This window comes from Eschscholzia californica, unplaced genomic scaffold (genome assembly GCF_041429995.1).
Source record: "Eschscholzia californica isolate CP2 unplaced genomic scaffold, dmEscCali1.0.p SCAF_5, whole genome shotgun sequence".
In the NCBI taxonomy this organism is placed as follows: Eukaryota; Viridiplantae; Streptophyta; class Magnoliopsida; order Ranunculales; family Papaveraceae; genus Eschscholzia; species Eschscholzia californica.
Window position 1 is genome coordinate 15,457,399 of NW_028238472.1, and position 15,428 is coordinate 15,472,826.

The following is a 15,428-nucleotide window of genomic DNA, read 5'->3' on the forward strand; positions in this document are numbered from 1 at the left end:
ACGTGAATCTAAAATCATGGTTAATATCACCATAATTAACGAAAATACAAACTATATGTGCATCATGTAAATTTCAAGAGTGAGAAAAATGTGGTGGTGCCTTTAAACACCAATTATGCACTCAAAATAACTCACGATCCACACATTAATAAAATTATATTACATAGAAGAAGAACGGACCAGAGAAAAAAGCTCTCTCTGCAGAATAGCCGGTTTCTCGTCGGCGCAACCATTATGGGTGGTGGTTTTTGAAACTCGGTGGTAGTTCTGCTCTCTCTTTCTCTCCCATCTCTCCAGATCCATTATCTAATTCGTGATTTTAGTTCTGGGTAGTAGTTTTGAACCCTCACCGATGCTGGCGAGGGTTCCTCTTTCCTTCTTTTTTTGATTCACTCTCTCCCTCTCTTTCTTTTTATTAGTGGATTAGTATGTGATGGTGTGGTTTGATGTTGGTGGTGACCGATCTGGTTGTGGTAGTAGGTTTAGTGGTGGTGATAGTGTACAGATCCTGTGGTGGAGTGATTTGATTTTAATGATTGAATCTGGTTGTGGCGGTGTGATTAGTAGTGGTGTTGGGGTTCGGATTTGGTGGTGGTATAGTGGTGATGTTGGTGATCGGATCTGGTGGGGTTAGTGGTGGTGGTGGTGGTGGGTTGTGTGATTCAGTGGTGGTGGCGGTGGCGTGTAGCGTGTAGCAATGAAGAAGATGGATGTGGTTACTGGTGATGTGGTGGTGGAGAAGAGGGTTGTGATTAATGGTGGTGGTGGTGGGTTTTGTGGTGGTGCTGTGGTCTGTGGTGTTTAGCAATGGTGGTGCTTTTGGTGGTGCGTTCCGTGGCGGTGCTGGTGGTGCGGAGAAAGGTAGAAGAGAGAGGTTATTTAGTAGTATTTCACTATATTTAGTTCAATAAAATTGGCGGTTCCTCAGTGATGACGGCGACTTCTTGGTAATGGCGGCGACGGCTTTCTCGGCTGGAGCACTTTCAGTCTTAGTTATATTTTGTCGATCTTTGGGGTCTTTTATTCTCGATCTATAGGATCTTTTTTCGACCTTTAGGGTCTTTAATTCCCGATCTATAGGATCTTTGTGTCTGTATCTAGTCAATTCCTTTCTCTTCATGAGACACTTTACATTTGAACGTATGTAACTCTCATGTAGTTCTCAAAGGAATAAATTATCATCCTTGTAACATTGTGAGTGTATCACTTACGAACGAAATATGGTTTCACTTGGTCAAAAAAAAATTTATATTACACTGATGTAATAGTAGAACACACCTTGAGCTAGTTTAGGAAAGAGCAAGTAGGGAAGATCTATAGGCTCCTAAACTTGCCACTACATGCGCCCAAAACATATCAGTGGTCCAAACAGAAAAATTTCTCTCCAAAATTAAATTAATTCACCCATAGACAAAAGAGAGGAATAACCTAACTAAATTTTCTCAAGTAAAAAAACTAAAGTAGTTACGAGAATCTACCGAGTAAAATTACAGTAAGAAAAGCAAAATAAACCCTCACTTTTCTCTCTCAACAAGAACTGAATTATGGGAGAGAGAAATAAGATGAAAAATAATTAATTAATAAAAATCAGTTTTAAGCTACCTAAATTCTCTCATAACTACACATTTCCGCTCTCTTACATCCCATTTGTTTTTGGTGTTTGTCCAATTCCCTTATATTAAAATGAGTTCATATTTTTAAAGACATGACCCTAGAAGAAATATTTTAGTTACATGAAAATGAAAACAAATTTTGGATACACAAAGGGAAAAAAATCAATATTTATTTTATTGATAATGAACTCATATAAAGGTAGTTATGAAACTATTCTGAAGGACAAATAAACTTTACAAAAAACAAAATGGACCCAAAATTTAATTCAAAAATAGTAGAAAAAACCAAAAAAAAAAAAAAATGATACATTAGAAAATCAAGTGATAAAAGTGATGAGTGTTGAATTGGTAGTTACAATTTCTTCTTAAAGTATAAAATATAACTTTGTTATTTTCATGTAAAGTAAATTTTTAAGGATTACTTGTTGAAGAACCAATTCCCATTTGCAACCAAGTAAATGAACCACCACCACCACCACCACCATTACCACCAGTAGCACCACCACTACTAGTAGCACCACCCATATTTATGTCCTTTATATCCCTTAGTTTTGATAGCTTCATCTTCTTGATATCTTCTGGTCTATCATCAATATTATCTTGATGATCATCATCAAGTGATAAAGAATTTCTTTTGTTATTCTCAATACTTAGATGATCTTTGTTTTGAATATTCCATGGTTGTAAATAGATATCTGTAGGCATTTCGAAACTTAATCGAGGCCTACATATTTCATGTCTGATGATGGATGATCCAATAGTAGAAGTAACATTATGATCATCAATGGGTGCTGGTAAATTAAGATCAAGTTTAGGTTGGTCTGAAAGATTGGGTAATATTTGATTTATATGATGATTAAGATTTTGAATTTGGGTTGTTCTTGATGGTTGATCTTGAAATTGAAACTTGTTTATGATAGATGAATTTTCAGTTGAATTTGATGAAGTCAACCAGTGACACCTTTTATGACCTCCTAGGGCTTGTCCAGATGAGAAAATTCTATGACAAATAGAACATTCATGAACCTTTGATTTCTTCTTATATGAAGTAGAAGAAGATTGTTGATGGTGATTAAGATGATCCATTGAGAGTAAGGATTGTGTTGTGGATTTTGTGGGTATGGAGAAATCTTCATTTGTGATGACATCTTCTTCTGTATTTAGGGTTTCGTCGATATTATTATCTTCGATTTTCGAAGCAAAACAACCTTTAACCTTCTTATGACTAGCTCTATGTCCTCCTAATGCTTGATGTGAATTGAATACCTTCTTGCAAGCCTTACACTCAAACATACCTTTTATATTTGTAGTACTAGAAATACCCTTGCCATTTTGCTTGTAATGTTGTTCAATATTAGACAATCTATTTGTTGTTGTGGTGGTGGTGGTAGTGGTCAACATGGTGGAACTACCGAGGCCGGTGGGTGGTTTCCGTCTATCCTCCTCCGCCTCCTTGCTAGCCGATGCACAGGACTCTTCCGTCTCTGCTACCGTCACTAACTGGTCCACCATAACTTTACGGTGAGCAGCATTTGATAACATTACTAGGCAATTTGCTAGGTCTTCATCCTCACTTGAAGGAATACAATTTGGTGTGGATGAGTTACCCAACTTAGCTCTCCTTGATCTCTTTCCTTTAGACCAACCATATCGTTCTCTCGGTGCTACACCTCCATCTTCGTCTGCATTATCTTCCTCGTCCGAACCTTTAGAAGACAAAAGAGACTCATCATCAACTGAGCTACATTTTTCATGTTTAAGAAAAGATTTTGATGAAGAGAATTCCTTACCACAATTCTCACAAGGTTTACAATTCTTTAGTCGATTTGTTTTAGTCCTTAACGCGTACATGCGTTTACTACCACCAGGGGATTGATTCCCTCCTACTTTCTCTTCCCAATCACTTCCAACACATTCATCTTCTTCTTCATCATCATCTTCTTCTTCTTCTTCATCTTCTATATTACCGTTCCCTTCGCCTCCTATCCCATGAGATCTCATATGACCTCCTAGAGCTCTTCCACACCCAAACCCTTTCTTGCATACTCTACAATAATGCTTAAGTTTTGGTTGATGATCCACCACATTAGACATAGATTTCTCTGACTAATCTTAATTACAAATGTCATAAGGAGAGAATTTAGAGTGAGAGACAAAAAAAAAAGAAGAAAATTAAGAGAGAGAATGAAAACTAGAGTGTGTGTGTTCTTGTATAGTTGGGGATGGGTAATATGTTAATAGTTTTGTATGGTGTAGATTAGAGTTTTCTAAAAGTGAAGGAAACAAAGTCCTAATTTTTAGTTAAATTTTAAGGTAATAAATTGGTTTGTTGAATAAAATCAGTTGGAATTGAAACAGTCAAGGAAAATGGTGATGATCTTTTTTAATTCAAACACTGTTTTTAGGAAATTAACTACTACATGCCTTCCTATTTTTTCTGGTCAACTGTACTTAAAATCATTGTTTAACAAAAAGGGGAGTCATAAAATGAAATGAGGGAGGTCTTTCACCATTATCATTTTAGCTAGGTTATTCTAACTTCTTTTAAGTCATAAAATTTTCCACTTTTTATAAAAGTCAAGATTTAAGTTCCCCTCCTCTACCGTAACTCCATAATGTTCAAAAATTCTATTCATCCCTCCATTTTGGTCCCTCTCCCAGCCCTCCGCTGATGTGACGTCAGATTACTAGAGTATATCTTCTTACCACTCTCTCTCCGATTGCTCTACACTCCAATGATATTTCGCCACATCAGCGGAGGGTTGAGGGAGAGACCAAAATAGAGGGATGAATAGAACTTCTCCACAAAGTTCTATTCACCATTATCATTTTAGCTAGGTTATTCTAACTTCTTTAAGTCATAAAATTTTCTACTTTTTATAAAAGTCAAGATTTAAGTTCCCCTCCCCTATCGTGACTAGACAAAAAAAAAATCTTTTCATCTCTCCATTTTGGTCCCTCCCCAGCCCTCCGCTGATGTGGCGATATATTACTGGAGTATATTTTCTTACCATTCTCTCTCCAATTGTTCCACACTCCAGTGATATGCCGCCACATCAGCGGATGGCTGAGGGAAGGACCAAAATGGAGGGATTAATAGAATTTCTCGACAAATGTTAATATTTCTCAATTAAAAGCAGAAAGAATTTATGTTTTATTATGAGCCTTAAAGATATACATGTTATAAAAATCCTACTACATTTGAAGTTTTTTATTTATTTGTTTTTGGTAACTCTGTAATTCATTTTTATGCCAAGTGAATCAAGTGATTGTAATTGTTATAAAGAATTTTTCTGCTCTGAACAGATTTTTACCATAAAAAAAAATGATCTAAACTGTTGTTCTTTTTTGGAAAGACCAAATTTTATTTTTACTGTTTCAAAAATAAATATGTGGTGACGTGGCAATGACGATAAAGTGGTTAACGATGATGTGGCATTTACATCATTGTGGTAAATCATAATAACATCTTTACTCTACCCATGATTTACATACAATTGGGATGAATTCCTTAACCTAGAATGGAACTTTATACAATGAGAAATTTAAATTTTTTTAAGTAGTGAGACATGAAATTTGAATAAGATCTCTTTCTCCTCCATGTCCCTTTTTTGCCTTGATTTCTTCTGTACACAACAATTGTAATGTCTTCTCAATCTCATATCCACCTCCTATGCTTACTTCTCTCTCTAGATGAGAACAATAACTCTTGAAAATACTTACATTAACATTCAATTTAAACCCCATTAAAAATAAAAATTCAACCTCTAACTTGTTTATCTCTTTTGTTGTTAATCCACCAACTTTTGCAAAGTAAGAATTCTTATAATTCCTGCATAAATTAATCAAAAATATAATTAGAAAATGAAAATGTAATTAATTTGTTCATCTCATTCATTAGTATCCACATCTTAGCTTATTGTTAGTTAGGTTAAGGACTAAGCATTTTTTAACTTATTCCACTAAAATAAGATAATTAGAAAAGTCTTTTCATTTTGTCTTAATATCTTAGTGTGTAGACCCGCCGAAGCGAAATTGATCTTGAAGACTCATAACGTAAAGACTAACTAATCATTGTAATAGAAAAGACGCGAACGACTATTCTTAAGATAGTCCAGCCCCTACATAAAGATCAGATTATCCCTTAACCACATGAAACTCGAACAGTCGTCCTGAAAACTATTTGAATTGAAATCAGTCTACCACTCTATGGTTTATTATAAAATGACTTTAATAACCATATGTTAGAAAAATAATTATTTTTATATCGAAGGTTCCTAATCTACTTATCATTAAAAAACACCAAGAAGGAGAAAAAAAAAAAGGAAGTAAAATTACTTACCTATCCTCAACAAACTTTGAAGCCACCATTATAGTTGTAATGAGAAGTCTATAAACATTGCAAGAAGTGATTTGAAATTGAGGATGAATCTGACATAACCTATCAATATATACATAAGCAACAATATAAACTTGTGAACTAATTCGAGTATACCGAAAAGTCCTCTCAAGAAATGCTTCAATACTCATGTCTGGTATTTGATAACAATCAAAAACACAAGTTCTTTGATTATCATTTTTACTTGTCTTCCATAACTCCCAAGTACATTTGTTCACTATCCTTTCATTTTTGGTAATAGTTCTTTGAAGAAGTGAAGCAAGGATTGAAATCACTGGGGGAACATAACCTTTTTTGCTTGAATCTTCATTATATGAGATGGAATAGAGATCAGCTTGAAGCTTTCTTGGTGAAATTGGAGTTGTAAAAGAACCCATGTTTCAAATATGAGAGAGAGGGAAAGAGAGAGAAGTTGTGTGGGGAGATTGTTGAACATTTATTTATAACAGAAAGGGTGTGGGTAGGTGGAGCAGAGAAGAGTACTCTGTCTTCATCTTATTTAGTTGTGTGGTTGTTGGGTTCAATACATAAAATATGTGTTTGCACTGTTGGGTGACTTTATTATGGCGCACCTTTGGGGCATCCCTAAAAGTCTGCGGGGGAGTAAAGACTTAGTCAATCGAGATTGATTTAGGGGCATCTTTATTTTTAGCCCTAAAATGTATTTGATAGTATTTTTCTTGTTTATCTTCATTTTTAACATGTCCTCAACAACCACCGACCACCTCACTCGATCTCTCTTTTCAGCTCATTATCTCTTTATCTCTCCTGCTCATTCTTTCTATCTCATTGTATCTCTCTCGATCCCCCTCTCTCACACTATCTCTCTCATTGTTCCGGCAAAGGGAAGTATTCCCTTCTCCGGACCCCCCTTCTTCCGAGACGAAGAGGATCTCGATGAAGGTTTCCAGAGAAATCCTCCCTGATGATTTCAGACTTTCGTGGATGACTATCCACGAAACGATCGAGGAGGGTTTCTCCTCCTCGAGACCCTCGTTGTCTCAAACAAAGGGGGTTCGGACAAAGGGAACATTGCTCTTCGCTGGAGTAGTGAGAGCGAGACATTGAAAGAGAGTGACGAGAGAGACAGTGAAAGAGATAGAAAGAGGGAGAGAGGGACAGAATGAGCAGGAGAGAGAAAGAGCAGGAGAGACTAGAGAGGAAGAGAAAAGGACATGAAGAGATGAAAACAAGGGGGCAAAAAACAAAAAGATCAATTATTGGACTCAAAATGAAGTTGCCTCATATGTCAAATCTAATTGACTAAAGTCTTTAATTCTCAAAAAAAAAATTATGGACACCCCAAAATCGTGGCCTTTATTATTTACCCAAAAAACACGGCAAGCTAAATATTTAAATTCTATAACGCATAAAAAGATAATAGTAGTCAAAATTTAAAGCAGATCCTCGACTATAGATAGAAATAAAAATGTTTTGTAAGTTTCTATTACAAGTGGAATAGATGGCCGAGGAAGAGGGTCACCGTAAGGCGAGGAAACAAAGAGCTCAAAGGAAAAGAACAGACACTCAGAGCAAAAAAACCCATAGAGAGGCAAGTTGGTTTATATGAGCCGCTAGTTAGTGGTCTCGAGCTTATGTCTCTTACTTCTCACGAGCCCGGTCCATGAACCTCTTATTGATGACTTTTACAAATAAAAAAGAAAATTAAATATTTAAGTTGCATTGCCTTCATAATTGATGAATCAACCAAACAGATAAAATTTATCTTTTTATTTAGCAATAAAATATTTTTATTATCTAAAGCAAAAGGAATATATCTCTTTAACTTCATTTTAAACTGATATTTAGGGTTTATAGTGTACTTTTGGTTGTTGTAAAGAATATGATTATAAGTGGATAAACATTTTAGAACTGCATTTGGAAACTAACAAAGAACCTTCTTCTTGTCTTTCTTGATTTAAAAAATATTGACCTAACTTTTATGTACTTTATTGTTCTAGTTCAATTAGTTGTAATCCATTGAACCTGACAATTTAGGTTTTAAATTACTGGCAACCTAGACAATACATCATAAACAAATCGGCTTCTGTCGGTTCAAAATCTAATTATTAATACAGTATTTTGCAGTGCTATGCATCCACTGTCGCCGAATTTAGTAGTTTAAGATCGTCTCATGTTTGACTCAAAAACTGATGCAGAATGTTTTGTATTTTTTCAGTTGTCAGCGTGTCTCGAACTCATGATCACTCCAACCAAGAGTTGTTGGCAACTGGTGTGGAATGTTTTCCACCTTATACTTTGATCAATTGTTATTTGGAAATCTCAAGTACCTAAATTCGAAAACATGGACTTTCGGCAGTGCACTGAAAGAGACTCTAAATCAAATTATACGTGATTGTGAAACTCCCCGTTGTCGCGTCTAATAAACCCAGAAGAGATACAATTAGAATTTGTCTAATCCAGTACCGTTCATCATGCTCTCCTGTCATAAGTGCACACCATCAAATTGAACAAGACCTAATAATAGCGGGGCAGAACCAGCATCTTAGATATACAGTGATGTAGAGATAAATGGTACAACATATATGGCCTACAAATGGTTTCTAGGTGCATCTCCAATGCAGACCTCAGAAAGCAAAAAAAAAAATTCTTATGGGTGAAGTTTTAATATATGACCTCTAATTAGGTTTTGGAAAATTTGGTCAAACTCCCTATAAACTTTTTTTTGTCAAAAAGGTACTAGACAACTTTTTTAGTTTCAGCTCACTGGTATTTTTTTATTTGCGACACTTTGCGGCAGCTTTGCAACACAACCTTGCAACTGCTTTGTAACACTTTGCGATAACTTTTCTATAGCTTACAACAACTTTGCAACACCTCGCGACAACTTTCCAATACCTTGTAACAGCTTTGCGAAAAATATTGAGTTTTTAACAAAACAAAATATAAATATTTGGGTGTTTACCAAAAAATACAGATTTTAGGTTTTAATAAAAATATAACTTGTCTTTTTAATTTATAAAAGTTTAAAATTGAGCCTTCCGCCTAATTTCCTGCTCGTTTTTCCTTTTTAACAATGACGTGATTAATTTGGTAGAACACACAATTAGTTATTTTAAAAATTTAGAACAAATGTTCAAATTTGTGTAAATATTAAAAATATTTGGGCTATTTTCAAATGGCCTCCTTGTTTGTGACCAGCTTCCCGCGTAGCCCCCTAATTTATCGAAAATACCTAGATGCCACCCTTTTACCGTTACCGTCCATTTTACTGTTAACCTCTTTTCGGATTTCTATAAAATACTCTTATTTTAATTACTTACATCAATCAAATTGTTTCTCTCTCTCTTTTTTACCCTATTCTTCGTCTTCCCCAAATTGTTTCTCTCTCTTCTTCATCTTCCCTAAAATATTTTTTTTAATCAATAATTGAAATAAATTTAATAATAAGAGATTGTCATTGTGTCAAACACAAAATTGCTACAGAATAACAGACCTTGTTAGCTTTTAAGCTGATTCAGAAAAGTTTGCTTGGTTTTTAGGAACACTAAACAAGTACATAGAGAGATCTAAACATCTAGAGAGAAAGTCAACAACCCTCATATTAGGCCTCCTACTTGCGCAAGTTCTCAAATCCCATGTACTCGTGACGCTCGAGCTTTCCGGTCATGTTTACTATGTCGGCCCCGCCTAGTGAGATTGCGCTCACAAAGATCGTGAAAGCCAATATGAAGATAATGAGAGACGCCCTCCCTAAGATTATAATCATCTTTCTCTCTATGTTTACTCTCTTCTCTCTCTCTCTCCTCACCATAGTAACTCGCCCCCAAAAAGATCAATCAACATTCATTCTTTTACTGCAAAGAGCACCGTGACTGGCTTGAGCGTCAGAGTGGTTTTCGAACCCTTTGCAGGTTTTCCCCACTCGGGATCAGACGAACAGGAGCACGAGCAGGAGTAAGGAACAATGAGAGAGGAGCAGGAGAAGCAGAGAACCAGAGCTGGAAGCAAATTCAACCGCTAGAGTCTGACCTGACTTAACAAAACAATCAACTTAACAGAGGTTGTCATGCATCAACGCATAGCGACTTTGCAAAAGTCCTTCTGGTGAGAAAAGTCCAAAGGTATTTGTACGAAAGCTTGGTCGTACATTTGTCTTCCAAAAAAACTAGGAGGGCTTGGTATTCGTCGTCCTCATCTAGACAACACAGGCATCCTAAGCAAGCTAGCCTGGAGGCTCAAGTCTGACCACAGGCCATTTGGGTAAAATTTCTGAAAGCAAAATACTTTCCTCAGACTGACTCCCCAAGTCCGGCCAAATTCCATCATTCATGGAATTGGAAATTAATCAGAAAGCACTATGATCTTATTGATAGGCATATCACTTGGGAGGTGCACACAGGGGAAAACATTAACATTTGGAAAGATAAGTGGATCCCTGGAGTTGACCAGCAAATTCAAAATATAAACAACTCAAACTCAACCCTGACTAGTGTATCTCAACTTATTAGTAATAACAGGTGGGATGATAGCATTCTTACACAAAACTTCACTGACATTATCAGCAACCTCATCAAAGTTATTCCTGTTCAGCCTGAAGTAACCGATAAAATGAAATGGAATCTAACTCAATCAGGAGATCATTCCGTCTGATTCATGTATCACCACCTGAGTTTGATTAACCAGTCTACTCCTCTTGAGGAAGTGAAGTGGAATTTTATTTGGTCTATTCCCATCATTCCTCGCATTCAGCTCTTCATCTGGAAAATTTGCACTAAAGCGCTTCCAGTTCATAAACATATAGGTAAGTATATTGGTGATATGTTTAATTGTCCAAACTGTATAGAAATAGAAACTATTGAACATGCTCTTTTGTACTGCCCCCTTGCGAAAAATATTTAGTTTCACTTTAATATTATCTCGACTAATATCCCCTCTCTATCGGAATGGATACTCTCGTGGAAGAATCGGGATCAACTTAGTTGTACCACATAAAATATTCATTTTGTTACAACTTTATGGCACATATGGAAAACCAGGTGTGATCACTGCTTTCAGTAAACTTTTTACAATGTTAACACTATTTTAGATCTTATTAAAACGTTTCCCAGGATTAATCCTGCTCAGTTAAAGGCTCATCCTGCGACTGTAGCCAGATGACAACCTCCACCCCATCCTTTCATTAAAATAAACGTTGATGCATCTTTTGTGAATGTTGAACAGCTCATCGGTACCAGTTTCATTGTACATGACTCTCAATCAAAATTTGTATTTGCTAACGTGAAGACTGTTAGAGCAAGAAACAGTGAGGAAAGTGAGACATTAGCCATTCTCAACAGTCTTATTTGGGAGAAAGAAAATAACCACATGCAGGTCATAATTGAAAGCGACAACATCAACTCGATCAAAAACCTTAATAACCCCAGGCATCAAGTGCAATGGCAATCTCTGGCGCATATTCGCAGTATAAGAAACATCAAACGTGATCTCCAGCCGGTTAAATTTAGTCACACCAAAAGAAATGCGAATTCTTAGGCGGACAAACTCGCTAAATGGGCTCGAAGGAAGGAAAGATTGATTCCTTATTTTCTTTTACATATGTATTGTAATGCCACTCTAAATGCTTAGTTCTTAATATATTTATCCTTAACAAAAAAATAAAAACTTCTTTAAAATGGCAATTCTACCTTGGTTGTGGTTCTAATTTGGGTTGATTTAAGGGAGATCACAACAAGTGGTGCACAAGCAGATTCAACTACTACTGCCACTGAAGTAACTCCTGGAATTGGTGTTTCTGCTCTTGTTTGTTCTGCAGCAGTTGAAGTGGAAATGGAAACTCCTAAATCGTCCTCTAAGAGAGAAAGAAAATTTGAGGTTTGGGAAAACTATACATTTGCAGGCTTTTCTGATCCTCAGAACAAAAATAACAAAATTTAAATGGTCAATTTCACGGATTAAGATGAAAGTTGATACGGTGTTTTCCGAACTTGAAAATTGTTTTGAAAGTTTTGCGCATGTTATAAAGTGTTGTTCATCTCAGTCTTTCACGATGGTTAGTAAATTTCGTGAACTTTTTTCTGAGTATACGACCAATTTGAATGTCTCTACTTTTGTTTCTTCATCTTCCGTTGATGGTCCTTCTGAGGCCGATGACTCATTAATGTCAGGTGCATTTAGAGAAGTACTAAGAGGGCTCGAAGGGACCCTTTGGCTACTGTTTCCGAAGAAATATCTAGATATGATTCGGAGCATGATCCTTCAATCGATAATATTGCGAAATTTGATGTTTTGGCTTGGTGGAGTGAGAATGAAAAAAGGTACCCGGTTTTATTCTGGATAGCGTGTGATGTTCTTGCGGTCCCGATTTTGACTGTTGCTTCCGAGTCTATAGTGGGCTTCGAATTCCCGTGCTCGATCCGCCCGAGTCCGTCTAAAATAAGACCGCGGGCGTCTGAGCCCGACCGAATCCCACCCCTACCCTTGAAGATGCTCTAAATGTCTAAAGATTGCAAGAATTGTGATATGGCATAACACTAGTGGTGAGATGACCAATACAACAGCACCGAACGTAGTAATGGTGAAGCGGCAATAGGTGGGAAAAAAAGTCTGCGGCCCGGATCCAGCCACGAACCGCCCGAGTCTGATGTGTCCATGGGCGTCCTGTATCCGAGACGGGCACTATCCCTCTGGATCGCCAACTTTAGGCATGCGGACACTGACAAGAAGCTCTAACTGGCTTTCCACCCGAGTCTGACCGATAAAGCTCAACCGAAGCCCGGTCGTTGATATATATAACTCACTTTGGAATTTTAATTGTATATAAATAGTAATGATTTTACTAAAAGCTCAGCATTTAGGTTGGGCACTTGAACTTACGTGTATTATTAAACTATCACTTACATTTCTCTTAAGTTTTATTCTATGCATTTTTGTACCACATCATTAGTGGTAAAGGAAAAAGTGATTGGAGTTACTTATGAAAGTTAAGAGATAGGACTCTCTTTGTTGGGCTTCAGACTAGTTTTCGATATAAGATAAAATTTTATTAGTATCTTTATGGGCACTTAAAGAAGAACTAAAAAGTGGTTGTGCCCGGGTCCAAATTGCCCGATGTCTGGATTATCCGGCAATTTAGGCGGACATGGACGGGCAATGGACAACTCGATTTTGTCAAGTGTCCATCCGTTTTGTCCGACAGTCCGAGTGGACAAATTTAAATTGTGTCTGTCCGCCCGGACCGAAAAAGTATGTGTCCGCGGACTATCTGTCCGGTCTGTTTCTCACCCAAGGTAGCACTGTCACATCAACCACATGGTAATGACATTACAGTGGTGCTGAGAATTAATATCTTGATTGTGAAGTAATCTCCCTGAAGTAACAGATACAAGAAATAGTTAAAATAGTTTTGATGAAGCTCTCAATTGATCAATCCGATTCACTTCCTAAGAGCAACTCCAATGCAAGTATGACTTAGGCCTAAAAATTACTTTTTCGATCCAAAATTAAAAGTCTCAGCTGAGTCTCAAAAGTCAACTTCAACCCAAGAGGGGCTTTGCCCACAACATTTAGTCCAGTTCGTAAGTGCGTCTATTCCGCAATGCAGAGGTCCCTGGTTCGATCCCATCGAAGTGCAAATCTAGGAATATTGAACTTGGGTATAAATAAAGTAGTTTCTGTGGGCTTTATTAGGTCATTTAATTTCGTCGGACTTTTAAGTCATTAGTTTCGTCGACCTTTAGGGCAGTAGTAATTCAGCAGTTATCATGCTTATCACATCGTATCGATGTATCAATGCCTTTGTAATGACCATTGTGGTCAATATTCCAAAAAAAAACAAGAGGGGCCTTCAGTCTACTCAAGTAATTGACTCGACTGTAGGCACTTCACATGACCGAAGGGAGTCCCAAACGGTCATGTGACGACGCAATTTTGGCCGTTGGGGCAAATCCCCCACATTCACTCTCAATTTGTCTCTCAATTCTCTCCCGTTCACTCTCAATTTCTTTCTATATCTCCCATTCATGTTTCTCATTCTCTTTAATTTCTTTGTTCATATAATGGATCCCCGAGATGTTCAACAAATGTCCGAACAAAGTTTTATGGAATTGCTCTCTCCTAATTTCTCTTTTTTTGAATTAAGGAATGATGATACCAAAGAAACATCACCACACATTCCTTCGACATTTGATGAAACTTTTGATGATTCTTACGCAAAAAGACACGACTACAACCAAAAAAGCTTCGCGTGTACCGTATACACAAGATGGAGATATTTCACTTGTAATTGTTTTTTGAAATCACATATGATGCGGTGAACAGAAATTCTTTTCTTTATTCCCCCGCATCGGATGTTTTTGGCAAAAAAAAAATATACGATGAATATAATGTAAAGGCGGACCGAAAGTGTACACTAAGGAGTTGTAAATCTCGTTTCAGTGAGATAAACTCTGAAAGTCAAAGCTATATTTCTATTTTGATGCTAGTAAATAAAGTACAAAAAAAGCAGATAAAACAATCATATGATCGGGTAATTATTCAAACTTTTAATCCCTTTATTTCTAGTTTTTTTTAGTTCATAATATAAACTTCATATAAGTTTTGTTTCTTTCAGTTTCATAGAGCACTTGAGACTTATAAAAAAAACACAAAGAAAGGCCTTTAGATTCGAACATGTTTACTAAATTTTGATGACACACAACAAATGGACATCAGAAATGTCGGGTGAGACAACATCCGGCAAAAGATATTGTAGTTCCATTCCAAAGGAAGAAATACCAATTGGTTGTAAACAAGCCAAAGTAAATGCAAAAGTTGGAGAAAATCTACTGGTAAAGACAAGAAGTCAGTGGTTCTTCAAAAGTTGCAAATGAGGGATATTGAGAAGCGAGATAAGAAGCACGTCGGAGAGCAATTGCAATGGACGAAGTTATGAAAATGGAAAGGTTCAACAACAATCTTTACAAGTTTAACAAGAAAACCTACGAATACAATAAGAAAACCTACAAATACAACAAAAATATAAGAACCACATAATGCAATTAACTAGATATAAATATAACGTGAATTTAATGATGATTGATGCTAGGGTTCTCGACGAAAATAGTGTACGACTATTTAGGACATCACAAGATGCTTATATGGCGGTCTTACACAAGACCCCAGAAACCCCTTTCATGATTTTGTTTAGTTGTACTTATGTAGATTTAAATTTTTAATCACGTTGTTATAATCAATGTTGTTTAATCGAACTTAAATAAATTTAAATTTTCAATCAAATAATTGTTATCCCGTTAATTAGTTGATTGGTTAAAAAGTGGGATGAAAAAATATATTCCGAATTAGTTTACTCATGTGGCTCGAACATACATAATATCACACATTTTTTACACACCCATCCACAAAGGCCTGAACTGGAGTTGATTTTTGAAGATAAGCTTAGGCATTTACTTTTGAGT

The 15,428-nt window shown here is 36.4% G+C and overlaps 2 protein-coding genes across 2 annotated transcripts; both read right to left on the reverse strand.

The window, feature by feature from the left end:
* Positions 1-1,768: 1,768 nt before the first annotated feature.
* LOC147537401 (uncharacterized) lies at positions 1,769-3,837 on the reverse strand. Its single transcript, XM_086643280.1, has 2 exons — positions 3,404-3,837; positions 1,769-3,319 (listed from the first exon to the last, which is right to left on the reverse strand). The coding sequence occupies exons 1-2, from the start codon at positions 3,705-3,707 to the stop codon at positions 2,025-2,027; spliced, it is 1,599 nt and encodes a 532-aa protein (XP_086499406.1). The 5' UTR covers positions 3,708-3,837; the 3' UTR covers positions 1,769-2,024.
* Positions 3,838-5,020: 1,183 nt separating this feature from the next.
* LOC147537402 (cyclin-U2-1-like) lies at positions 5,021-7,610 on the reverse strand. Its single transcript, XM_086641542.1, has 2 exons — positions 5,956-7,610; positions 5,021-5,445 (listed from the first exon to the last, which is right to left on the reverse strand). The coding sequence occupies exons 1-2, from the start codon at positions 6,387-6,389 to the stop codon at positions 5,169-5,171; spliced, it is 711 nt and encodes a 236-aa protein (XP_086497668.1). The 5' UTR covers positions 6,390-7,610; the 3' UTR covers positions 5,021-5,168.
* Positions 7,611-15,428: the final 7,818 nt, after the last annotated feature.

Bases quoted from the DNA above. Each gene is read 5' to 3' on its own strand.
- LOC147537401 (XM_086643280.1), bottom strand. From the start codon at position 3,707: ATGTCTAATGTGGTGGATCATCAACCAAAACTTAAGCATTATTGTAGA. The intron at 3,320-3,403 runs GTAAGGAATTCT...TGTCTTCTAAAG, and splicing joins TAAACCTTGTGAGAATTGTG to GTTCGGACGAGGAAGATAAT.
- LOC147537402 (XM_086641542.1), bottom strand. From the start codon at position 6,389: ATGGGTTCTTTTACAACTCCAATTTCACCAAGAAAGCTTCAAGCTGAT. The intron at 5,446-5,955 runs GTAAGTAATTTT...TAATTTATGCAG, and splicing joins TCAAAGTTTGTTGAGGATAG to GAATTATAAGAATTCTTACT.